This window comes from Capronia coronata (assembly GCF_000585585.1).
Source record: "Capronia coronata CBS 617.96 chromosome Unknown acBCG-supercont1.6, whole genome shotgun sequence".
NCBI lineage: Eukaryota > Fungi > Ascomycota > Eurotiomycetes > Chaetothyriales > Herpotrichiellaceae > Capronia > Capronia coronata.
This window is the reverse complement of record NW_006912898.1, coordinates 400,613-424,573: the sequence shown is the minus strand read 5'-3', so window position 1 is coordinate 424,573 and position 23,961 is coordinate 400,613. Positions and strand designations below refer to the sequence as shown.

Here is a 23,961-nt window from a genome sequence, read left to right as displayed (position 1 = left end):
CGGTGAACGGAGAGAGAATGATAGAATGTCGTGGTGCTGACCAACACTACAGTGTGCTATTGTGCTATCGCCGCGGTGGAAGCTTAGGCCCGAAATTGGATATGGAGAATATCAGGTACTATATAGTAAGATCCAGAAATAACAATGGCTCTTGGAGAGTGGAATGATACTGGAAGATGCATACGAGGTAATATGGTACTGAAAGTACAGAGTCGTGACGTTGATTCCACCGACATGATGATCTCATTTCTCGAAACATCCATCTGTCCATCTCGATGACTTCGTATTGGCCGGAATTGTTGACATACACTCACACACTCACACACTCACACACGAGTGTTTGCCGTCGGCATTGACATACTCAGGTTCAATCTCTCCAATGATAATAACTGAATACCTGGGCAACGTAGAGAGATAGACTTGATGTGCAGTCACTGAGTAGTCTAGCCACCGTCCATCCACCCCCCCCGGTCCGGGCATCACTCGGCGCTTTATGAGGAAGGCCGACGAAATACCAGGCCGACGCGGAAGACCCGCACGTCTGTCGAAGGACAATCCCAAGTAACGCCAGAGACGCCATGTTCCGGTCGACATCCAATCTGATTTGAGGGGTAGGCAGTCCAGCTGCCGTCGGACATCTCGGTACTAAAGGATAAAGGGATCTGGCACAAGCGACGGCCATGTCAGCCCGAATCTCGGATGAGGAAAATGGTTCGCTGGGCCTCGATATCATAATTGAGTACAGCAGAGAGCAACCTCCCAAGGTTGGCTGGCCAAACGGTGACAGTCCCGGTACAGCAGAGATTCGCTCCCGTCTGAACTTGGGCTGTCTGTCTCAATTCAAGTCGAGATCCATACACGCACCAACCAGTCGCGGAATTTCTCTGGCCGAATCGTCACCAACTGGTCGAGATTCGTGCTGACAAAGTCATAGCGACCTTCAGCCGTAGCCATCAAGTGATGCACCCTGATCTCCCGTCCGCGGTCCCCTACTGCTCGTGCATATGTCAACGCGTCTTGTAATGAGCTTCTGGTGTGGCCCGAGATTTCAAATTGTCGCCCTAAACACGTCAATATCAGCACAAGACTGGGGCGGACCGGCGTGAAAGCCGAATGTTGGGGCCAAGTATACCTGAAATTCCTTCGGCGACGGCAACGACATCTCGGACACTCATCCTCTCTCCTCGTAATCTGAATTCACGTGGCCACGACGGCAGATCCAAGGCCGCCACCACAAACCTGGCCACGTCCTGGGCAGAAGTCATACAGATGGTGGCCGCCTGACCCGTGGAGCTCAGATACGGGATCTGCGCTCGTCGTCGACGAAAGTCCATGAGATAATCACCTTCTTGTCCGATGTTGCTTCTCAACCCAATCTGTGACGCGGCCATCCCGCCAGGGGCGAATCTCTCGTAGAGTACTCCACAGGTAAAGATTGTGAACTGCATGCCTGAACCCTCCAGCTGATGGAGCCGTAGAATCGCTGCACGTCGTCCATCGTCGAGGATATCGTTGTGAGGCCGTAAGGAGGGAGGGCCGGCAAACTCGGAAGGTACGAACCGTCGCACATGCGCTGCTGCCGCCGCGTCGACCAGTGCCAATTGAGCATTGCCGCTGATTGTCGAGATGACCGTGTCGACGCCAGCCAGCTTAAACTGGAGGTCTCCCTGGTTGGAATAGTCCACCTGAGTTTCAAATGGTCAGTCGGCGTGGCTGGTGGACCATAGTATGCATCGTCCAACATGAAGCAGTGCCGAACAGGATCCTGCTAGGCCCCTGTTGCCGCCGCATGCTTTCTTCCAGAAGAACGGTGGCACAAGACTCGACTTACCTGGAGCACTTGCCATCCTCTTGCCACAAGACCAGGACTAGGCTTTGGCGGGTCAGCCACGCGTCCTGTGAGTAGGAAAAGAAGACAAACATTACCCTTCTGGACAAGATGACAAACTGGTGGGAGGTCTGAGTGGCCAAATTGTGCACGATATACTGGGCGAGCCCGTTGGTACCAACCACTGCGACTTTAATCATGACTGCGTGAGGCGCCGGACAGATTGTGATTTCCGCCGCGGATCTGAGATTATATTTCCAGCTTCTGACATTGTTTGTAAAGGCAGGCAGTTCTTTTCCAATGAGTCAACGATATCGCAATCCTATAGTCAGTAGAGATGCAACGAGCATGGCAGTCAGATGTTGCGCGACGTGCCTGGACAGGCCGATAGATGACTGGACAGGAGAGTAAAAGGATTGTTCTCAGGAACGGGATAGGGGCAGCCAGAATATTTAGGCATGTCGGTGGAACTAGAAAATGGACAGAAAATCAACCAATGGCGCCTGGAATGGGCATATTGTAGACAAGGCATAACTGCAAGGCGGAAATAGATCGAGAGAGTCAAGCGATGCTTGCCAATGGCGAGGATCACCCCAGAGTCATTCTAGGCAGAACAGGCATCATGGAAGAAATCCAGACGGTGAATCGTCCGCCAAAGTCACAGGACGGTGGTCTCTGCATTGGCCTGACCGGCAGTCCACTCCATGCAAGGCAGTCTCGTCCATTTCTCGGGCCCAGATGTGAATGTAGGAGGTGAGAACCGGAAGGAGGGAGTCCTCATCCAGACTTTGACTGCAGCAAGAGAAGTCAAAGTCATGGACGGGACTTCCCGAACGACTGCTGCGCAGGGAGTTGTCGGTGAAGTCGTGATTTGTCAAGACATCAGTATATGACGGTCCTTTTGTCAGATCAACGGGGGAGTCTGCTGTCGCAACAAGACGGCATTCTCGTGGCCTGATGAGAACTTTCTGAAGTTACGAAGTGTTTGGACACAACGACCAAGGCTAGTGGTATCTCTGTCCTCTGTCGGCACTGGTCAGCCTTATTAGGCCCGCCACGGGAGCTATCATGGCGTAACCATCGATAAGCCATGCGGCGGATATGACTTGCTGTCTCGTACTCCTAGTGCTGTCAGAAGGGTCGACAGGGGCTTTGCTGCCTGCGGTGGCCTTGGGCTTTTGTGGGACTGGATCTTGAATACCTGTTCAGTCATCATGTCTCTGTCGTTGTCTGTTCTGATCGTAGCCACGACCTTCGGGCATATCCGCAATGTTTCTCTAGTGGTAGCCGGTAGCGTTGAGATGTCTTCTTCGTCGTCGTGGCGATCACGCGCGGCAGCGGTCAAGGGAAACTGGACACCGTCACGTGGTTTCGTGTTGAGCTCGCGACTAAGAGCGAAAGATGAATTGGGGGAGTATGATTGTCAAAGATGGTGCGGTTTCGGACACGAGATTGGCGATTTGAGTAAAGGAATACTCGAAGTCGTCGGACGAGAACAGCGTAGAGAGGAGGGACTGCGGTAGACAGAATTGCAGAGTTGAGCGCGTCGACGCGACACGCAGCCTCGTCACGAAAAGAACCAATCACGTGAGTTAATACCTCCCCTTGGGAAAAAGGCGCTGGCACTGGTACTGGCACTGCCAAACCCACAAGGATGTCACGCTCCTGAAACTCGACAGCGGCGGCATCATGACCACCTGGGACCAAATATCTGAACTAGCACAGTTTTCCTTTCATTTATGGGAGGCAGTCTTCCCTAAAACCTGAACCTCAGCCTCGATCCGTGAGGACGAGTTACATTTCCAAGGTGTCTAGTTTGAAGCTGGATATATGAGCGTTTCTTTGTCCACACTCCGTTCGACCATGTGGCAACAGGAAGATTGCGCCGCTGGGTCCCTGATCATATCTATCTCTAATATTTAACCAGACTGACATCCGACATGGTTCACTATTTTCGTCAACGACGAGATATGTGTTCCCACTTCATTTTCCATTCCCTCGAAACGCCGCAGCAGACGGAAATTTTCCCTCTGTCCATTCACACTGCACCGTAACTGATGATAGCGGTCAAAATGCCTGACTATGCGGCGTCGCCCGCAGATGATCGGACAATATAACGCTGGGATTCGCGGAGGAACTGAAGCCGAAATCTATGTCGCATTTCAGATTCGATCATCTTTGAATAGCAAGCTGCTGGACACGATGATATTCCCACATCTTGGAGCATATCTGGGGCAGGCATGGTAGGACAGAGCAGGGTTGTCGCAGGAAGAGGTGAAAGTCTTGACTCGACCGTTCTCGCTCTACACCAGCCAGAAGGGTCTGGGCCGTGCAATGTCATCATGCCCATTTGGCAGAAGTATGCTTACATGCAGACCATGGACGCGAGGTAAGGACGTGATAGACGAACGTGCCTGCGAGAGAGAAGCCAAGGAGGCCGAGACTGGCTAATCAGAAAGGCCTAGATTGCGCCGAACGGGAATTGCAATCTGCAGGCCTTGTGTCTCCGTGAGCTCCAGCCAAATTGAACGGCTTCTTCTGACCATGCACCTCGTGCAATTAGAAATTCCCCCAAGCCCAAGACCAGAGGTGCTTGCTGCAGAAAGGAGCATCCATTCATTCGTCTTCTTCATGCGGATATGTTGTGATCCGTAACCATCCGCCATCGTCAAGCTTCGTCGTCAACTTTTCTGTCAACAATCTGAACACCGGTCATTGCACCTTTCGTGCTTCCCTGGGTGCGCTTTTTCACATCCTCCATTTCGGCGAGCATGACTTCGTTAAACTCTTCCGGACTGTCCAGGTAAACATGATGGCCAGCTCCCTTGATAATGACGACTTTGGCACCTCCTTGATCATTTGCTCTCTCTTCAGGAGACTTGCCTTTCAACGCTCGCTCACGTTCGGCATCAATCTTCTTCTTTGCAGCATACCCGCCCTTGACATCCATCCAATCATGTTCACCATACATGAAGACGACAGGCACACCATTCTCGCGGGCGGGTTCGGACGACAAGCCGGAGGTGGCCTGAGCACTGGGTAACGGCTGTCTTCCAATACCTTGTATCCGGCGGATCAATGGACTCCTCGCGAAGGCGCCGGGCGCCAGGATATATGCCAGTACGTACTCACCACTGCCGCGGAGGCGGAACAGACTGTAGCTGTAGTCATGCAAGGCCACGGCTTCATCGGGCGGCAGATGTCCAAACCGTCGACTTGTCCACCCGGACACCAGCCGTGGACCCAGCGGGCCAGTCCACCGAACCAAACTGAATGGAGAGACGTTGGCGTCCCACAGGTATGTCAACCATTTGGGCAGTGGCCGTCTTGGGGCAGGCGTCGAATCGTCGCTTTCGTCGCTCACAGTGATACGGTTGGAATTCGTCTTCTGTTGCGCCTGCTCTGCCTTCTTCCGCGCGTTGAGGAAGTTGTTATTATCTGATCGAGCCACACTTTCGGTAGCCTGATCCTGTGTGAACTCGTTTTGGAGCGTCGAACTGGGTGGTTCAGGCATTGCCGCATGCGTAGCATAAGGATCCTCGGGAATTCCCACGGGCGAAGCCAGGATGAGTTTGTTCAAATGTCCAGGGTATTTCAGTGCATAGCAGACGGCCATGTACCCGCCCATACTGTGGCCGACCAAAGTCATCTTATCAATGTTTCGCTTGACGCGCCATTCCTCCAGCGAATCGACAAACCACGCCTCCGCTTCGGTGATCTGCTCTTCGCGCGTCTTGGCCTTCAGCTTGAAAGGTGGTCGAGATGATCGGCCCATGCCCAGCATATCCAATGCGAATAACCGCCAGCCGTGAGGACGGGACAAAGATTCAAAGTTTTTGTAGAAGAAGCCCAGACCTGCGCCATAGCCGTGCAAGATGACCAGATTCTGTTCGGGAGTCTCGCCCGTGCGCTCGACCGAAAACTCATTCAATGCCCTGTTTTTGCCCGACAACTGGACCATGCGCGAATACCACGTCCGAGGCCCATAGGGATCAGTGATGGAGTTCGTCGTAACGGGAGGCGCCTTTGCCGCAGGGTCATTGTTGACCGACATCGTCGAAGGGTTAACCGAAGGCGGCTCCGAGCCTGTCTGTGTATGGGTCGGCGGCTTTTGCAAGTAAGGGATAAAAGAGAGAACTCTGTTTTCCGCCTCCGCGGCAGGGACACTGTTCCACCATTGGCTAAATCCTTGCTTGTAGCCGAGGGGAAAGAAGCTGTCCACGCGACTTCCGCGCGGGTTCTCGGCTTTGGCACGTCGAGATACCAAAGGGCTCTGTTGGCCACGGACCTGATATTCACCGTCCGACTCGGCCGCGTTGGAAGACATGACTGGAGGACGGACCGAAGTAGGGGGGAAGTTTTCTGGTTCACTCAGAATAACTGTGGTAGACTGGTGGCGGATGCGGATGCGTGTGGAGTTGGTGTTGGTGTTGGTGCTGGTGCTTCGAGGAGCTGCCTCTAGGAACCGCAAGCGAGCGATTCGTCTCATGCACCAAGCAAAAGCAGATTGCTGCTGAGATGAGGATCTCTCACATACAACCGATGCAAAGAATGAAGGAGGTGTCTGGTGAAGGACAGGAGGCAAATACCGCCCGGGGGAAGAGGCTGTATAAAAGCGAGTTGACGGCGAGGATGTCCAGGGGAAGATAGGTCGGGGAAACTAGCCGATGGAGATCAGGCAGAAAGCAATTTGATGCTAATAATGAATGGAGTGGGAGGCAGCCCTCGACACACTGGCACTGGCGAGCATGGATGGGAGAAGCAACTCTGAAGTTCTTCCCGTTCTCAGCATCATCATTTCTCCCTGCATACAGAGGACAATTATCGCAGGCCAGGCACCACAGTTCCGGGTTCAATCAATGGAGCGGTTTCGGCCGAGCTTCCTCCACCGCAGCTGCAGCCGCCGCCGGACTCAACGAATCGCCGCTGCCCGTGCCGGACTTAATGGATCATTTGCTGCCGACTCTCCGACTCGCCGACTCCCACTGCATCACTTCCACCACTACGTCCAGTACAACTACTACTACTAGTACACTATTACCGCGCTCTGCACTACTACACCACATACCTCACTATATCCAGCCTTGCATTCGTGAGACCCTCCTGAGATCCAATCGACCATTCCCGGTATCTGGAGAGTCATCGTCGTTGTCACACACTGCACATATTACATCCACTGTGTCGCCACTGATATCTCCTGCACATACCGCATACGTAGCCATCGAAGCCCCGCGACGGGTCGACCAGCAGCCCAGCCTTGTCCCATCCCACCCATCACGCTAGCCTCTCTACCGATTCGACGTCTTTCGGCCACGAAACATTTCCTATATCAATGATATTGTTGGGACCAGCGAAAGAGCTGCATTGACGATTACCGTCATATTATATTCTTGTGCACGGGATGCTCTGAGGGTCAAGTGGCTCTTCTGACCATCTATACAGTACATCACTCTCAAGCGCATGATTCAATCGGTCAGCTAGAGCGCAACAGAAACGCCTCCCACTGACCATAGTCCAAACACATGGCGGCGCAAAGGTGATATCCTCCAGGACGAGCCTCGCGCAGATTTTTGGGCCCTTCTGCTCTTCTCCTTCTACTCTCATCCCAACATGGCGACCGAGACACGACTGAACCAAATCGTCAAAGGCGCCCCTCCAGCCGACATCAAACCACCTTCAACCGCACCGCTCCCTGGGCTCGGGAAATCTTCCCAGGCCGAGAAATACAGTCCCGACCCTCTCCTCTCGACACTGCCTTCATCCCCGCCACAGATCTACTTGAATCTCCTGATCCTCGAATCCTCCCTACGCGCACAATACCTGCACCTAGTCGGCCGGAGAAGACTGAACACATTTTTCTCACTCCTGTTGGCGCTATGGAACGGATTCTTTTTCTACGCCCTGTTCCTGCGGCCGCGCGAGGACGGCACCGGCCTCGGCGGGTCGGTATACTGGGTAGTCGAGATGTCGGAAAAGCTGGCTTTGATGGGCGGAGTCGTGACGATCCTGTTGGTATGGGGAACGGGACAATGGGAACGGGGGATCCGCTGGCCGCGGAAATGGCTGGGCACGACGAACCGCGGACTGCGCGGGTTCAACCTTCGCGTCGTGGTGATTCGGGGCAAACTGTGGCGCGAACTGCTGGGCCACCTATCCTTTCTCTTGCCTCTGCGCATATTCCGCGAAGCAGGCGGCTTCGACTGGCACATGGTGGAGCACGAGGACGGCACGGTCGTGGAAGAAGACCTGGCCAAGGGCGGCGACCACATCATGCTCCTGCTGCTCCCGAAGTCGTTCAGTCCGGAATTCCGCGAGAACTGGGAAGAATACCGCACCGAGTACTGGGAGAAAGAGAACGAGCGTCGCGCAGGCCTGCGGAGGAAACTCAATGTCCTGCGCCGCGCCCGGGCAAAGGAGATGGGCGGGTGGAAGTGGTGGACCGGCGTCTGGCGATTCACGTCTCATCGATATGCACGACGGCATCATGATCTGGAGAAGCATCCCCAGGGCCACCAGCAGCATTCTCATTCCCATTCGACCCGCAATCCTATGGCGAGCGGGAGTGGCGCATCCGAAAAGGATCCGACTTTGCTCGCGGCGCGAGCCAATAGACGTCGGCCGGGTCTCGAACAGGCCGACTCGCTAGGCAGTCGCAGCACCCATTCGTCCCGTTCGTCGACGCCCCATCTCGAGTTCGATGGGAGTATCGAGCGCCCCATGCTATCGGAACGCGTCCGGCGCGGTAGCAGCGTCAGCAGCACAGCCAGCGTGCGGCGCAAGCCCACCACCAAGGAGCGCAAAGAGCCGCATCATCATCACCATCACCACCGGGACAGCGGGAGTGTGGCGTCAGCTGCATCGGGGGGCCCTGTAGGCACAGGGTTGGGAATGAGTCCGTTGACAACCTCGTCTCTGGCTGCCGATGTTGGAGAAGACAAAGACGAGCGTGAGGAGCGTCGACGGCGGCGGCGAGAGCGGGCTGCGGCGACGCGCGAAACCAAGAAAGAGCGAGACCAGCAGATGGAACAGGCCAGCGTTGGAGCTGCAGGCGAGGGCGAGGGAGCGAGTAGTTCCCCCAGTCCTGCTATCACTCCGGAATGGATGAGCTAGTATTTAGTTCCCTTACAGAATCAGACAGACAAACAGATGGACAGACGTCTATACTTCATCCAAGCGTGGCCAACAAACGACCAAACAAACAAACAATGGACCATACATCCTCTCATCTTCTCATCATCTCCTCATCTCGCCTCGATCCCTATGCCCCTATGCCCCTATACTTTGTGAAACACACTGATCAGTTCGCGATACACAGCTCGAATCGAGTCAATGACTCAAATGGAACTGATTGTCTGTGATGACTGACATTCGAGATCTGACTCTACTACATACAGTGGCAGCCAGACAAGCAATCCGAACAAACTTGAACAACGACCCTCTTCTGCTCCCGAGTCTATTGCTCAATTGCAATTTCAATTTCAATCTCAATCTCAATCTCCATACGTATCACCACCGCCGAAGCCTCGATTCGTAGTGAGTGACATCGTCTAGACATTCGAAACTTCCTCACGCCCTCAGTGCAATTGCCATGTCTCGCCTGATGGCAAGGCGGTAGAACGAACAATGCTCAGTGTGCGATTCGATTCGAATGCAGGCTTTCCATCTGGAACAAATTGTTGATCCTATTTGTCCATCCCATCGTCCCTCTCAACCATACCTTACTAAACCTGAGGTTTGTTCCATCATCCTCTGCATACCCTCCCTCGGCGTAAAGACTCCAGAGGAGCGGACCGGCTCTCTCTGCTGCATCGCGATAGTTGGGGGTGGTGGTTGATACGTAAGTCGGCGGTGAAACCAAAAATCTATTGGCGAGATGCACTTGCAGGAGAAAGAAACAGATACAAGCCTTGGCCATGACTTGTCTGTACAGGATATGGCTTCGCGTGTGGTGATGCTGCGCCTGGTTGTCTGCCTGGCGTGGATGTGTGTGTGTGTGTGTGTGTGTGTGTGTGTGAGTGAGAGAGAGAAAGAGAGAGAAGAAAAACCAGCATCGTTGTGTGCTCACATGGACGTCTGCTCATTCTGCGGCCCCTGCCGCCTCAGCAATGCATCGCTCACACCTACAATCACCACCAAGGACGGCTTGTAGTCTAGCTCTCCGCTCGCGATAGTCCTTCTCATGAATATCCGTGTAGTGGTTCCAGATCTGATCCCCGGCCTTGATGCCTGTCCACGGACTTTCAGAGTTGCCACTGTTGTCAGAAGAAGGCTGCCATACCCTCTCCTGCACGACCGTCAGGTTCCTAATACCGGACGGTTTCCAGGTGACATTGGGATTGCAGCTATGGTTGGCGAGACACCACAGAGGATGCACGGCGGCGACCTCAGGCTTGCCGGTCCAGGTCGACTGCTGGGCGTCGGCGACGCCTCGGAATTTGGCGAACAGCGTCTGGACGATCCACCAGTCGTACCTCTCCAGCCATTGTTGACTGTAGGGCCGACATCCTGCACGCGAGTGCATGAGGATCTCGAACCACTGCAGCGGGAGCTCGACGTGATGCCGGACGCTGTAAGGTAGAGATTTGGGGCCCGTCAATGACGGCAGGGTTTCCAGAGTCGGGGTCGGCGAGAAGTCGCCCCACAAGTACTTTGTCTCGAAGAGGTCGAGCGGATGTGTTCCCTGAGTTTCGGCCATTTGCATTGTGCGGGACAACAGCAAGAAATACAGATCCCATTCCGGAGTCGTGGAACTCTCGGCTCGGCCGAGCACATGGATGTCTTCGTTCCCACTGGTGCCGGGACAGAAAGGCGTCTGGGGCGGCGGATACCCGTCGTCGGTCTCGTCGTCGTCCTCGTTTGGAGCATGGTATTTGCTCTGTGCAAGCGAATAGCACGCTTCCGAGCAGAACGGGATGTTGCAGCCTGGGCAATCCCTCCGCTCTTCTTGGGGAATGCTCTCCATGTCGGCGGCACAGGCATCGCAGAGTGCCTCGCCGTGTGGTCGGATCGCTGTCAGGACGGACCGTTCTTCCAATATCGTGTCGCCGGGTGCCAGGTCCTTTTTGGCGTAAAGGCCGAGCTGGGAAGACCCGTAAGGGCCATCGTTAGTCGTGTCGCCTGTTGTCAATGTCGGCAAGACGGAGATCTCGACCTCCAGATCCGGGGCAGCCTCGTGGAGCTTGCTGTTGATTTCGTCCTGCGCCTCTCGGGACATCCTATTGGGTTCATGCTCATTCCAGGGGTACACCTGCCGTTGACTGCGTCCGAACAGGTTGTATTTGGCACACCTCCTCAACTCGGAGACGCTGTTCTTGAGGCTAGTGTCCGCCGCGTAGACGGTCCAGAAGTCGCAGAAGTCGTCGCCGGCGGCCTCGTGCGGCGGGTTCGACTCCGTTTCCTCAGCGGTCTGCAATTTGCCCTTCATTTCCAGCAGGTCATCAATCCAGAGCTTGGCCTGATGCTGACAGCCCAAAATGACTGCCGACCTGCAGAGTACAATCAGCGACCGGTACTTGTGCAGCAGCGCAACCGCCGAGTCCTCGGCTGGTGGCCATGGATCGCCGCTGGCGTCTGTGGGTTCCAGATCCGAAATGTCCGGTCCTTCAAGAGCCACCTCACACAACGTGTACGAGGCGTAGGCATCGGCCAGAGCCAGTTCACTGTATCCTAGAGCCTCGTAGACAGCTGCACGCTGCAGTATGAGCTCCGGAGCGGGTCCTGGACATTCGGCCAGTTGCTGCGTTAACTGATGCCGTGCCAGCAGCAGGGAAGCATATTGATGCCGGCGACTGGGTAGAGTTTTGATGTAATTAACGGATGAACTGACGGGAGAGTCGAGGGAAATGGTATGGTCCTTCGGAAGTTGGTCGATACATCTCTGGAGATAAAGCGGCAACGCCGGCCTCTCGTCCGCAGAATGTCCGTTCATGATGAACCAGACTGGGTGCCGTCGCAGACGTCGCCGTCCCTCTCTGGGAGAACTAGGCGGAAGGGAGTAGAGGAAAGGAAGGAGGATTATGAGAGGTGGCGGAATGGGTGCAAATCTTCCGCTCGTTCTTTTCTTTCTTCCAAATCGGGATTCTTGGCGAGAGAGAGAGAAATACTACAACAGCCATATTCTTCGATAGAATGCAATGTTTAGGTACTGAGAATTTCTCTAGCCGTACATCTACTTCCACGAGCACCAAATACTCTGTGTATGCGACGTCACCCAGCTGGACCAGAGCATGGCGATGGTACAAGTCTGGCTCAGCAGCACGTCTGGTATCGGTATCACTCCCAATCAAACTCTCGCCATGTCTGTCCTGTCTACTCTTCATCGAGGTTGAACAGGCTACTACTACCGGCGAATGAACGGCAGAGTCAAGATCAAAACAAGGAACCGGTGGCCATCGCATGCAAATGATCGAAGATGCCATCCATCATTTGGGTCGACTGTCCTCGAAGGTACGTGCCAGACGACGAACTATCTCAACACTCTGCACGCCATATCTGTGTCGCTAGAGAGCAAGACTGATTGTCACCGTCCAGACGTCCTTGCGCTGCTTGCTGTCCACCGGACAAAGCGCCACCCGTTCAGCTCATCTGAGACCCAACAATCCCGAGAGTTTCCTTTACCCCGTAGCCATCTTCCTTCTCAGCTAGAAGACGTCCCTCTGGACACCGGCACAGCAGTGGTTCTGGTAGTGGCATTGATATTACCATTGGGTCAGCAAGAGGTGATGAAAGAGGTTACATGACCTAAAAAGCATCAAAGTCAGCATCCACCCCTGACTTGAAGGCGTTCTCCTCCTGTCCACACAGTCCCCGGGGGTGTCCCTACCTGGCAATTCTCATCCACCACGACAGTCGCTCCAGTCCCTCCCAACCCCTGCCCTCCAATTGCTTCTACTTGGCCTCGTTGCAACGCAATAGCAAGTCGAGTCAGCATTCCCTCCTGCACGACACCAGACTTGTCAGCACCGTATGTCGCAGTCAAATGACTCGCGAGTATGACATGATCCATGCCCGAATCAGCAGCTCTTCCATGGCACTCACCGTGACATAAGTGTCTTCCGCACCGCGTCGCCGCTCCACATCGTTCTGACTGATGATTTCATAGCTGCGGTGCATGGCCCGTCGACTGCGGAGGCGTCTGGACAATTCTTCATCCTGAGCTGCCTCACCGGCCTCGCCGTCATCGTCGTCACTGACATCTTCCTCGCTGCGCATCCACCCGACGCGTCTTCTCGCACCGAAACGCAGAGAACTATGCATTCCGACGCCCGGGTTGGCAACGTCAATTCCACGTTCGGCGTTTGCGCGTTCCCGGCTGTCTCCGCCCGGGCCAAAGATCTTGATGGTGCTATCGATGCCGCTGCAAGCAATCATGGGCTCGTACGGATGGCCCTGGACCACATTGACCACCTCTCCGTCTCCCTCCAAGATGTTGAGAATGCGGGTCGTCTTCCGATCCCAAATGAAGAAATGTCCGTCGTCCGACCCACTAACCACATACTCGTCGTTCAGACCGTAGTAGTTCACGTCCTTGACCGTCCGAGCGTTGCAATGGCCTTTGTAGACTTTGGTGTGAGAAGAGTATGGCACGTCCAGGTTCACTAAAGCCCGTTCACGGGACCGCATGAATCCCGCTCGGCGACGGAATAGTATTCGTTCCGCGGCCTGGTCATCATCATCGTCCTCCTCCTCATCATCGTCATCGTCCGAGTCGATGCGTTCCGAGTCCGAATCTTCTTCGTTGTTGTCCTCGTCGTCCTCGTCTTGGTCGTGGACATGATTTCCCCCGTCTTCATCAGCATCTTCAATGTGCACCGCAGGAGGCGTGCTCATCTCGACGTCAGACCGAGTCGAACTTTGAATGGTGCTGCCAAATATTTGTGCCGTCCCCGACGTAGAAGCGGAAGGATCAGCGTCGTCGTGAACGGAACTCCTGGACACGTCGCCGGTTCGTACAATGTCAATCGCTTCCACGATGCGTTCCTCCTCATCAGGATCAACGTACTCCTGTGATCGTTCTATACCCTCGCATTCGGGCAAAACGTGCACCCTCCAGCCTCCAAAGGCACGATTGACATAATCATACGTGACACCCTCGGCAGCACGCATGAGAAGCGAGCGGCCAACCTGGACACCCCAGAACCGGGCTGCAGCCCCCTTGTCCATCACTCGGATAGGAGTGCTGTGACTTGAAGGCTCATTCCGGGCTTCTGAAATGCCTTGCCCCATCTCCAGTTTGATACCTGCAAGGGCTCTCATGAATGCCTGCACGGCCGACGTTTGACTTTCAAAGATTTGCCGTGTCTCATCGCGCTCGAAGCGGTTCGCTTCCAGATTGACGATCGGGACGCTGTCGTCGGCGAGGTCCAAGAAATATGACTGCAATTTTGCAATGAAGGTGTGCACGGTGTCGTCAGGATCGAGCGGGAATCGTGGGCTTTCGCCACTCACATTGGCCGGCCGTTTGAAGCCTTGCAAGACAGCTTCCTGACCTCCATCGAGCCAGAGCAGAATGACTTTCAGGAAATCATAACAGAACCTCGATTCCGGGGAGATGTTTCTGCCTTCGTGAGCCGCGGGCTTGATTCGGTCAAAATAAGCGAGTCGAACATCTGCAGCGGAGCTCAGACTCTGCAGACGGCCACCCAGACACCTGGCTAGGCAGCCTGCTGCTTGTACAAAACGCCAGCTGGACTGCCGGTTCCTTCTCAAAGTATTTTGCAGTCTGACGTCTTCCTCGGTCGGGTTCACCGGATAGGACCAGCTACGCATGATGTCTTCCATCTGAGGTAGGAGAGAAGCACATTGGCCGAGTGCCGACGTGAACACTGCCGTGTGAGGTGTGAGTTCGGACGACTGCTCCATCGACAACGCCGTGTCTGCATCCAAGGAGGAAGAAAAGTCGAACAGAGTCTTTCGTAGCCGAACCAGTGATCTTGCCACTCGCTCACTTGATCTCTGCGCCTCCGAAAGCAACACCTCTTGTGACGAGCGGTGCCCCGTAACAGGATCATGAGAATCGGTAGGAATGGGGATCAGTTCAGACTGTCCATCTTCATATCGCGCCAGCAGAGCGGTATGGCCTTCTTCTGCTTGATTGTCGGACACCCGTCGCATACGTCTACTAGGATGATTGGCCGTTTCCGTCAGACTACTCGAGGATGCATTCGCCTTGTCCCGTTTCCTCTTGCGGTCGGATCGGTTCCTCTGGCGATTGGCGCGGAAGACCTCGTCCGCTCTGGCATCGGCGTCTCTCGCATCGGGAGACTTGACAATGTCGAAGCTGTAGATATGATCTCCCGACCAGGAAGCGATCATCTCGTTGGGGTTGGCATCACTGATCTTGCAAGCTGTAATATGCCCATGGTCATTTGAACCCATCTTGCGCTTGTTGTTGGGTGCAAAGCGTCGCACGCATCGTGTAGCCCCGGCCATGGCCTCGTCTTCATATGTTCCAACGACTGGGTTCCGCCCTGCAGGGCGACCTTTCTCCGCATCCAGATCCCGACCGAGCATGCGTCTGTCATGCAAGAAGCAATGAAGATGTGCTCCACCCAGTGCAATGTATTGTGGCTGACTGGGTGCACAGGAGATGGTGTTTAAATCGAGACCATATCTCCGGTAGGAAATGAGCGGTGGAGGCGGGTCCCCGGTTTCGGTTCCTGCACTGGCATGGAATCTGGCATAGCCTCGCCCTCCACGAGGAGGCGGATATACAGATGAAGGCTGCCGGAGATCCCACTGGCGGACCTCTCCGTCCTCCGAACAAGTCAAGAAGAGGTAAGGGCTTGACTCTGTCACAATGCGCTTGACCCGGTCGGCATGGCTCCGGTATACCCGAGCATTTGTGTTGCCTTCGTTCAGCCATCTGGCGTGACGGAAAAAGTTATTGAACCTCCGACTTCTTGTGCTCGTGGAAAAGGTCGAATCGGCCGACGTGCTGTTGGCCGCACCTCCATATTCGAGATCAAAAACACGCACCTCCGAGTCCCCGGCGCAAGTCACCACGGTCCGATCGTTCGAGTGAGGCATGAATTTGACCGAAAAGATGTTGGCATGATGACCGGTGCTCACACTCGTATTCAGCGTGAACGTCTTGGCCAGACCGGAAGGATTGTAGTCCCAGATGTTGAGGAAGGTGTCGTCAGAACCGGAGGCGAGGAGGCTGCCACTTGAAGACCAGCTGCCAGAGTCAGTCAACGCAGGGGACTGGGCAGACGTAGGAGGGACGGGAAGCCGTACCTGAGGGCATTGACACATCCCGTATGAGCTCCCAGTTCATTGACAATATCCAGATCATGAACCCATGTTTTGTCACCGTACAGAGTCTTCACCGACCGGTCTGTTCTTGTCTCCCCCAAAGACCGCTTCAATAACCTCACGTCGAAGTTGTCCCCGCCCATGGTGAATTAGCATCCGGGGATTGTTGTCTTCGAGCCCGCGGCCAGGAGGAAGGGGTTGAACGCATGCAGAGTCATGCAGCCTGGGTCAGGAAAACATCTGACCTCGGCTCAACGTCACAAGGAGAGGTGCGCATCAAAGTGCAGTTCGAAGAGATCCGTCGAGGAAGTCAAGTTCGACTTGCAATTGCGTGCGGAGGTCAATCCAGTGATGTACTGTGTGGTGGCATGTGGAGACGGAATGGAGGATTCGATCGAACGTGGCAACTCAAACGGTCTCGCCTTGACGTGATTGATGTGTGCCTAACGTGAGATGGAAGCTGGAAGATGAAGGAGTGAATGGAGTATGCTGGAGTGAGTTAAATGAATGCTCAAGAGGCTGGTTGGATGTGTTTACCAGACGGCGAAGTCAAGCCGTCGTAACATTATGCATTATGGTGCCAATGAGGTGGAATCATTATTAGTTGTTCATCACTAACTGCAGCCCGTCACCCCGCGTTGTTGTCCTGCCTCTTATTACTCCTTTTTAGTCCCTAGACTTTCTGTATAGCGTTTTGCCTGCGCTCCCACTTGTCCCGGCGGCTACTACTACGGGGTTAAGGTATAATATCTAGGTAGTGTTCAGTACCTTGATACCTGGTATACACAGCACCTACTAGTAGGCAATGACAAATTGACTTTGGCGCTTGGTCACGTTCCAAACGGTGCTACCTAATGCTGGGGCTTATCTTGAGTGGTATGCATTTGTCAGGGGTACCAAGATATAAGACATAAGATATACTAGTATACCCTCGGGACAGTCAAGCTTTGTCTCTTGTGTGCATAGGTATTCATTGCAGGCTGAGCGAAAGTACCGCCACCACCATCGACCATCACCCCGCCTGTCCCTTAGCCAGCTTGAGAGTGTGACTGGGTACGCTGTCGATGCAATGTTGGCCGAAGCCAGTGGGGCGCAAAGGGCGCAAAGGAACGAGGTCTCGTCGAAGTCGCAATGTCCGGACTGGTAAGCGCGTTGTTCCTTCCCCACAGTGCTAACTAGTGGTCGGTGACCACGGAGATGCTTCGCTGACGATATGTTGTGCGCGGAATGGCCCCAGTATCTGCTTCCATAACCGCCTCCCTTGGTGACAAATCTTCGGTATGCCTACGGACGTAGGTAGATGGTACGGCCGTGTGTCATCCATGCGCCTTGCCCCCTGCTCATATCAACCCACCTGCAACATAAGGTACGCATTTGCCCCTTGCTCCGCAGGATAGGATTTAGCACGGTCAAAACTAGTCGGGCCGTCACCCGACGCTGACCTCGCTATCGGGCGACTGTGCCTCGGCGGCCGCAAGATGATATGGAAGGCGAATCATTCGGCCAGACCGCTGAGTGCTGTGGGAGTGTTTCACCGTGTCCCCGGGCGGAGCGAGGTGGTGCCAATGCGGTTGAGCAAGAGCCGTACCTCGAGACAGCGGCTCAGTCAACGACCTGCCTTATGCTGCGTCTGCTCATTCAAAGTCTGGGAGATGTGTCTCAATCAGGTTTCCAGCCTCACCTAGCTATCCTCGAGGCGCCGCTTTCTGCCAGCAAGTGCCTTCCGAAACCTCTCCAGTGTACTGATGGCAGTGTCAATCTGGTCAGTCTCGCCAGCAAGTTCCTGCAGTAGTGATTCCAGTTCAAAACAACGTCGCCTAACTTTGAGAATTTCATCTCTAAGCAACTCGAGAGAGTCGGAGGTCAGCACTGCGTCATTCGACACAGGGGTTGTCGAGTCAGATAGCACTGTTCGGTCGGGGAGGACACCCTTTGCGGATTCGAGTGCCTCCACCCGTTTTTGTAGCGAGATACGTTCTCGATCCCATGCCTCCCGGTCGGCCTTGTACTGCCGCGTCTCTTCTGAACCTTTGAGCTGCAGCTGCGATGACATGGCCATGATCTGCCGCCATTGTGCCATGTCAGCTGAGGACTGCATTTGGATTTCCTCGCGTGCTTTGCTCAACTCTTCGACCTGATCTTCTAGGGCGTCAACCTGTTGCTGAAGCCGGAGCTTGTCTTCAGTCAAGGTGTTGATTTCGTGATCTGAGACTTGCGACTTCTTCTCCAAAGCTGTACACCGAACATGTGATCGTGAAAATGCGGCCAGAAGCTGGTCATGTTCGCGTTGTAGGGTCTGTAGAGCCAAGGTCTTGGTCGATATCTGATGCTGGAGGTCCTGAAGATGGCTCTTCTGAGCGGTCTGCATAGGAGTCGGCGAATACGGTGCGGAGCTTGAACTGCCTACCCAAGGAAATTGAGCGCCTGGCGGAGAAGGCAAGGTCCGGCTGGATGATTGAGTTTGGATGGGCGAATGTGTCGAGCTGAAAATGGAGGTACTGGATGTTGGATGAGGTGAGTGTCCTGTACCTGGCGGCATTTGCTCGTGCGCTTGGGTCCGCTGCATCTCCTCGTTTCGTTGAATGGGAGGCAATTGTTGATCCGGATGTGGTGGCATTTGTTCAGGAGGAGAATCGGTGGCTCTGCCGTGGAGATCGTCACCTCGACGAGGGTCTATATGAAGAGGCATGCGGCGGAAAGGGTCTATATAGGACGCAGCTGGCGGCGACTGGCCAAAGATTGATAATCGACGTACGTCGGTCCCAAAGGGCGGCCGGACGACGTTGGCCAGAGATGGTAATCCGGGCTTGGGAGTCGCGTTCTCCTGCACCAGACGAGCGGCCGTGCGAAGCTCATTGATCGTCCAGGCAAGAGACTGCTTGAGGCCCAGCCTGGTCACCTCTGACCCAACAGACTACCATCCGCATGGTTAGCTCTCCTCCACACTACGGCCGAATACTACTTACCATGCTGTGACTCTTGCGGGCAGTGGGGTTTGATAAAGCTTGGATAATCTGGGACTGAAGATCCAGAACCCCGGTCACCAACTCCAAGACCAAAGACTCGGTGTCTGTACAATTCCCGCAGGACCCGAGAGGCAAACGATACGGGGCGTCGCCTTCCGGGTATTGTGCGGGAGAACGAGGCTCAAGCGAGGAGACATGGCGCCAGGCCTGGGAACCAAAAGTGCAATCAGCGGGGGTTTGTCGAAAACCTTGTGCGAGTAGCATGACACAGGGGCAACAGCACATACATGAGGGTCAATTCTGCCGCTTGCAGATTCCTTCTCTGCTCCCACACTCACGGGAGTGTAGTCCAAGCGCAACCTCTTGTCTGGCGGCTGCGCCATCTCCCTGTGGCCGCCAGAATCGAGGGACTGCCACATGTGCCGGCTTGGAGAGAACCCTTCCGCAACTGACCGCTGGCGCGACAGAGCCAGAGGAGACTCACGTTTGCGCGGTATAGAATCGAAGGATTGGTCGATTGGGCCATCTAAACGTCGCGGCTCCGGTGCACTTTTCAAACGTGACAGTATGATGCCAAAGGGAGGTTTCCACTCGTCATCCCGCTCTCTCTGAGAATCACCTTCCATCACCCCCTGCAACCTTCCCCCAGCTTCGTATCCTTTTTGTAGGGGAGTGGAATCGGCAGAGCAGCATTTGATGTATGCGCAGTCGGAGAATAGACGCTCCTGGTGGCGAGGCAGTAGTAGCCTACGCTATGGATGAGGCGAGACGAGGCAATGGCAAGGTCTCCTTCTCTTTTCTGCCCTGGGTCTATTATTGACGGCTGGCGTAGAAGGCGAGTTTCGAAGGCTGCATGCTCGCGAGGTGCGACGAAAGCCAGGGCGAGGGCATGCCTAAGCGGACGTGGCGGGATGGCGTATCAAGGAGTCCACAGTGGCTAGAGGCAGATGGGGCAAAGGACAAGGACGAGGCCTGTAACGAGAGGGCGCGTCTGGGGTAAGAGATGAAAGAGACTGCGAGGATTTCGAAAGGATACTAGTACGTACTGCTACAGCGAATTTCGCTAAACATTTCAAAAGAGTGCCACTGTTCAGGAAGCAGGTCGGAAGAGGGTTGCATGAGGGGCGTCAGCAGACAGAAAACAATGGGCTGCGGTTGGGCGTGAGCGTGCGGACGAGGTGCGGACGAGATGCGGTCGGTGGTTTTTTAGTATTAGTAGCGGGATTCCGCGTTAGTATCCGACGGCCTTGGGTGTCCCGCTTCCCACTGCTACTACGTACTGCCATGGTAGACAGCCTCATCTGTTGTGGCCTGGGACATGATAGTCCATCTGTTCTGTTCTGTTCTTCGTGCCCATCATGATGCATTCACGCGGTGCAGGGATCATATTGATCCCTGTGAAGAATGATGGAGGTGGCTTTTATTAGTCAGGCATATGTCTTTCCTCTTCGGGGTTTGCCTCTGCTAGTATTTTCCCTTCCACCACCTGGGGACCGAGGTGTTCCTGCCATATAGAGAGAGGAGCAGCGGGCCGCGGGGAATGATTGGACACACAGACTCGCAGTCCGGCGGGCAGTATGTTTTCGGGTGGGATTCCTCTAGAGAGCATTCTGATCTTGCTGTAATTCAAGAGTATCTAGCATGTCAGCAAAGGAATACTGAGTGTGACTGCGGAGAAAATCCTGCAGGTTCAGTATAAGTCAGCATACGACAAGTCATCATTTTGCAATGTCGATGATTAGGTGGCATGGTTCATGAAGCATAGATGAGGATTTGCGTTATGCTCAACTTCTAGGAGGTAGGAAGTACTAGTATTGTTGAGGCTAAGGTAGTTAGTAGTACTAGTACCTTAGTACTAAGACTAGAAGTCGCCAAGACCGCACTTTATCTCTTCGGAGCCCCGATTCCCGCTTTGTCACAGATTATGTAACGCGATCCTACCGCCACATGGCACACACCGGCCACAGCCCGCGGAAGTGCTTCTGTGCTTCCTTCAGGCTCGTCGAGATCGTCCTTCCTCATCAACGAAACAGTGGCAGGACAGATCTCAGGGCAATCACCTACCACTCCTCCTCAACAATTCCCGGTTCCCTTTGCAGTGGTACCCGCAGTCCATCGACTTCCACGATTTCTGACACCTCCTTCTTCAGCTCTCAACGACTCCAGCTTCCGCCACAACTTGTGCGGCAAGGGTCATGAATGCCAACGCGGGAACCATCCTACTGTAACCCTCTGCCTTCCCATCGACCTATAGCATCTGTCTTTAGATACCAGAAACGTTGATCAGTCCACCACATGAATGAGGTGGTCTTCGCAGATGGCTAGAAACCACCTTAAATTCACCATGTCGCATCTTGATACCCTTTCCAGGAGGGCAAGGGAAGACAGAAAAGCATGCAATTCGGCCGAAACAGGATACAGCGTAGAGAGCTTTACCACGACCTCGTGTACTTTATTACAAGTACCTAGGTACCTACCTGGTGGCGCCTCGTAGCATTGACTCTACCACCAGCCGGACCGTCACCATCCATGCTTGCAGAATTGTGCCAGGCCGACCAGGGAAAGGTGAGTTTGTTCTGTCTGACTGACGACTTTGAGTGGCTGGTCGCATCAGCTTTTTGGGGTTGGGGGAGCGAGTTTCGCTTCAGGTCACTTTCTTCAGATTGGCTTCTGCAACTCTTTGATCTTTGACGAATGCCATCGTGAGAACTATGAGGAGTGTCGTCGACGCCCTCGACCACCTGGATGATAATCGGGCCTATCATCTGGCTATGGTTACGGGCGTACAAAAAGAAGAGACCACAGGCCGCTGATTGACCAGACCGGCTAAGATGATCCGTCAGCCTCCGGCTGCAAACCGCGGCAATCACACGCTGTGAACAGTCACATTGCCTGTGAATCTTCTGGATGCTTTTCTACAGCAGAGATAGCAACCCTCCGCTCACTCCAATTTGCGCAAGTCCTCCCCAATTGATAGGATTTTCCCCAAGTACCTACTGAATTGATAAGCATAAAGACATCATATTCTGATGTCATCACTGCCAGCAAAGAGAGCAGTGTCTCTGCATTGCCGATGCAGGATGCCGGCACTTGGTGCTGCTATTACCATACCCTGGACGGTAACTGTAAAGAAGAAGCGGCCATGGTCTTCAATGATGAGTGGAAGAACAGCTTGGACAGGATACTGATCAGGTCCCATGAGTGTCCCATATGCCCTTCCTCACATGGTGGTGTCCAGACTGTCCAAGCTGTCCAAGCTGTCCTGGGCTGTGACTACCCGCTTCGAATAGAGCCCGGCTGATTGCAGCTTCCATCCACTCCTGCTCTCGTTGAAGAATAAAGGCTTCCACGTCCCTGCAAATCGCGATCTCCCGCAGTATTTCCTCGGCAAGCCTAGAGAGCATTTTGAGCAACAGGCCAATTGACGAAGAGTCGGATGGCCCTTGCAGATCCGCCAATGACTCCGAGCAAGTTCTGACTCTATTCTGCACGCTGTCTACCAAGGCTGACCATTGCGGATCTAGCGGAGCAAGTAGACCTGGTGCCGTTGAATCTCGAGCATCGCGGTTCGCGCGATTCGAAGTTTTTGAAACTGCGGATACCTGCCACTCATCGAACTGCGACATAACAATGTCCAAAGGTCCGCCCCGTGCGGTAATCTCATTCAAAACTCTCACTGAGTGTGCCAGAATAAGCGACCTGTTCGATCCCGCAGATACTGCTGAGCCAGCTTCAGTCCAGGTCTTCGCCGCATCCGCGTTGACTTTAGTTAGCTGTCCTCTTTCCACAGACTCGAGGGATTGGATTTGTTGTTTGAGGCCATCCGAACACGCTGCGAGGCGCGTCTTGATGCTGCTTTCGTATGATTGGAGCGTACTCTGCGACTTCTCATACAGCACTGCCAGTTGCAATAGCTCGTCTTGCAAACGACGAGTCTCAGTAGAGGTTTCACCGACACTTGCTCCTCCGCCTCCCAATCGAACAGGTGCGGACGCAGCTGCGGAAACCTGAGTTGTCTTCTTAGGGCTGTAATGCTGCTTGTAGTTGTTGAAGTCGGGTTTCTTCAAAGTCGGCTTGTCAGTCAATCCCGACCGCTTCGGAATTGCTCCATGCAGATTCCGGGTGCCCGTATCTGCGCTTGTAGAGGCACTTATGGTCCGACTGTGCGTCGTGCCTGGCCTGGTTGTGGCAACGCTCACATTTCGACCATGTACCGACTTGCCCGGCGCAGTAGTGTCTGCCTTCTGCGACGAAGCTCGTGACCTGTCTGAGGTATCATCTTTGGCAGAAGCGTTCCTCGCACTCACGGCCGACAGGCTTCGCCCATGCCCGGCTGCCGGTGTAGCAACTGGGACACTCCGGGAAATGCCAGGACGGATTTCCCGGGCTTGTCGTGTCGCACTGCTGGTGATCGTTGTGGCAGAGTCCACATCTGTTTTCAACTGTGACGGTGCCTTTGAGACATTGTTCGTCAGCCTCGTCAGGGACCTCGTTTGACCACGACTAGTTTGCTGTAGGGATTGACCCTCTCTGGCTTTATCTGCCTTCGAGGGAGATCGGACTGGTGTTCTGACGGGAATAGGCATGAGGCATGATTGCGGAGTGACAGGCTCAGACGTGGGTCGTCGCAGATGGTCGGGTTTGGCATGCACATCAGATGACGGAGTATCTGCAAATACTAGCAACCCTGCTTGGTTCGTCTGAGGGAATTGCTTTAAGCCCAGACCTGGTATAAGGCATCTTTGACCATGGCAGTAAAGACACTGTAGGTACGTACTACTAGTCCTAACAGATACTAGTGAAATCGCCCGTAAACAAAGTTCCCAGCCAGGCAAGTTAGCCGGCACCAACTGTCAAATGTCTCCGATTGGCCCATGTTCAGCCTCGCCTCGCCTCAGCTCGTCCGTTTCC

The 23,961-nt window shown here is 54.3% G+C and overlaps 7 protein-coding genes across 7 annotated transcripts; 1 reads left to right on the top strand and 6 right to left on the bottom strand.

Annotated features, from left to right (window-relative positions):
- Positions 1-840: 840 nt before the first annotated feature.
- On the bottom strand, positions 841-2,028 carry A1O1_06827 (uncharacterized protein; the record flags this gene model as incomplete). The annotated part of the gene is made up of 4 exons (XM_007727704.1): positions 841-1,061; positions 1,133-1,685; positions 1,832-1,873; positions 1,927-2,028. The coding sequence occupies 4 exons, from the start codon at positions 2,026-2,028 to the stop codon at positions 841-843; spliced, it is 918 nt and encodes a 305-aa protein (XP_007725894.1).
- Positions 2,029-4,496: 2,468 nt separating this feature from the next.
- A1O1_06826 (uncharacterized protein) lies at positions 4,497-6,155 on the bottom strand (the record flags this gene model as incomplete). Its single annotated transcript, XM_007727703.1, has 1 exon — positions 4,497-6,155. The coding sequence occupies one exon, from the start codon at positions 6,153-6,155 to the stop codon at positions 4,497-4,499; it is 1,659 nt and encodes a 552-aa protein (XP_007725893.1).
- Positions 6,156-7,438: 1,283 nt separating this feature from the next.
- A1O1_06825 (uncharacterized protein) lies at positions 7,439-8,938 on the top strand (the record flags this gene model as incomplete). The annotated part of the gene is made up of 1 exon (XM_007727702.1): positions 7,439-8,938. One exon carries the CDS (start codon positions 7,439-7,441, stop codon positions 8,936-8,938), a length of 1,500 nt encoding a protein of 499 aa, XP_007725892.1.
- Positions 8,939-9,905: 967 nt separating this feature from the next.
- On the bottom strand, positions 9,906-11,756 carry A1O1_06824 (uncharacterized protein; the record flags this gene model as incomplete). The annotated part of the gene is made up of 1 exon (XM_007727701.1): positions 9,906-11,756. One exon carries the CDS (start codon positions 11,754-11,756, stop codon positions 9,906-9,908), a length of 1,851 nt encoding a protein of 616 aa, XP_007725891.1.
- A 1,046-nt stretch (positions 11,757-12,802) lies between these two features.
- On the bottom strand, positions 12,803-16,227 carry A1O1_06823 (uncharacterized protein; the record flags this gene model as incomplete). Its single annotated transcript, XM_007727700.1, has 2 exons — positions 12,803-16,007; positions 16,067-16,227. 2 exons carry the CDS (start codon positions 16,225-16,227, stop codon positions 12,803-12,805), a joined length of 3,366 nt encoding a protein of 1,121 aa, XP_007725890.1.
- A 1,538-nt stretch (positions 16,228-17,765) lies between these two features.
- A1O1_06822 (uncharacterized protein) lies at positions 17,766-18,773 on the bottom strand (the record flags this gene model as incomplete). Its single annotated transcript, XM_007727699.1, has 1 exon — positions 17,766-18,773. One exon carries the CDS (start codon positions 18,771-18,773, stop codon positions 17,766-17,768), a length of 1,008 nt encoding a protein of 335 aa, XP_007725889.1.
- A 3,465-nt stretch (positions 18,774-22,238) lies between these two features.
- A1O1_06821 (uncharacterized protein) lies at positions 22,239-23,636 on the bottom strand (the record flags this gene model as incomplete). Its single annotated transcript, XM_007727698.1, has 1 exon — positions 22,239-23,636. The coding sequence occupies one exon, from the start codon at positions 23,634-23,636 to the stop codon at positions 22,239-22,241; it is 1,398 nt and encodes a 465-aa protein (XP_007725888.1).
- Positions 23,637-23,961: the final 325 nt, after the last annotated feature.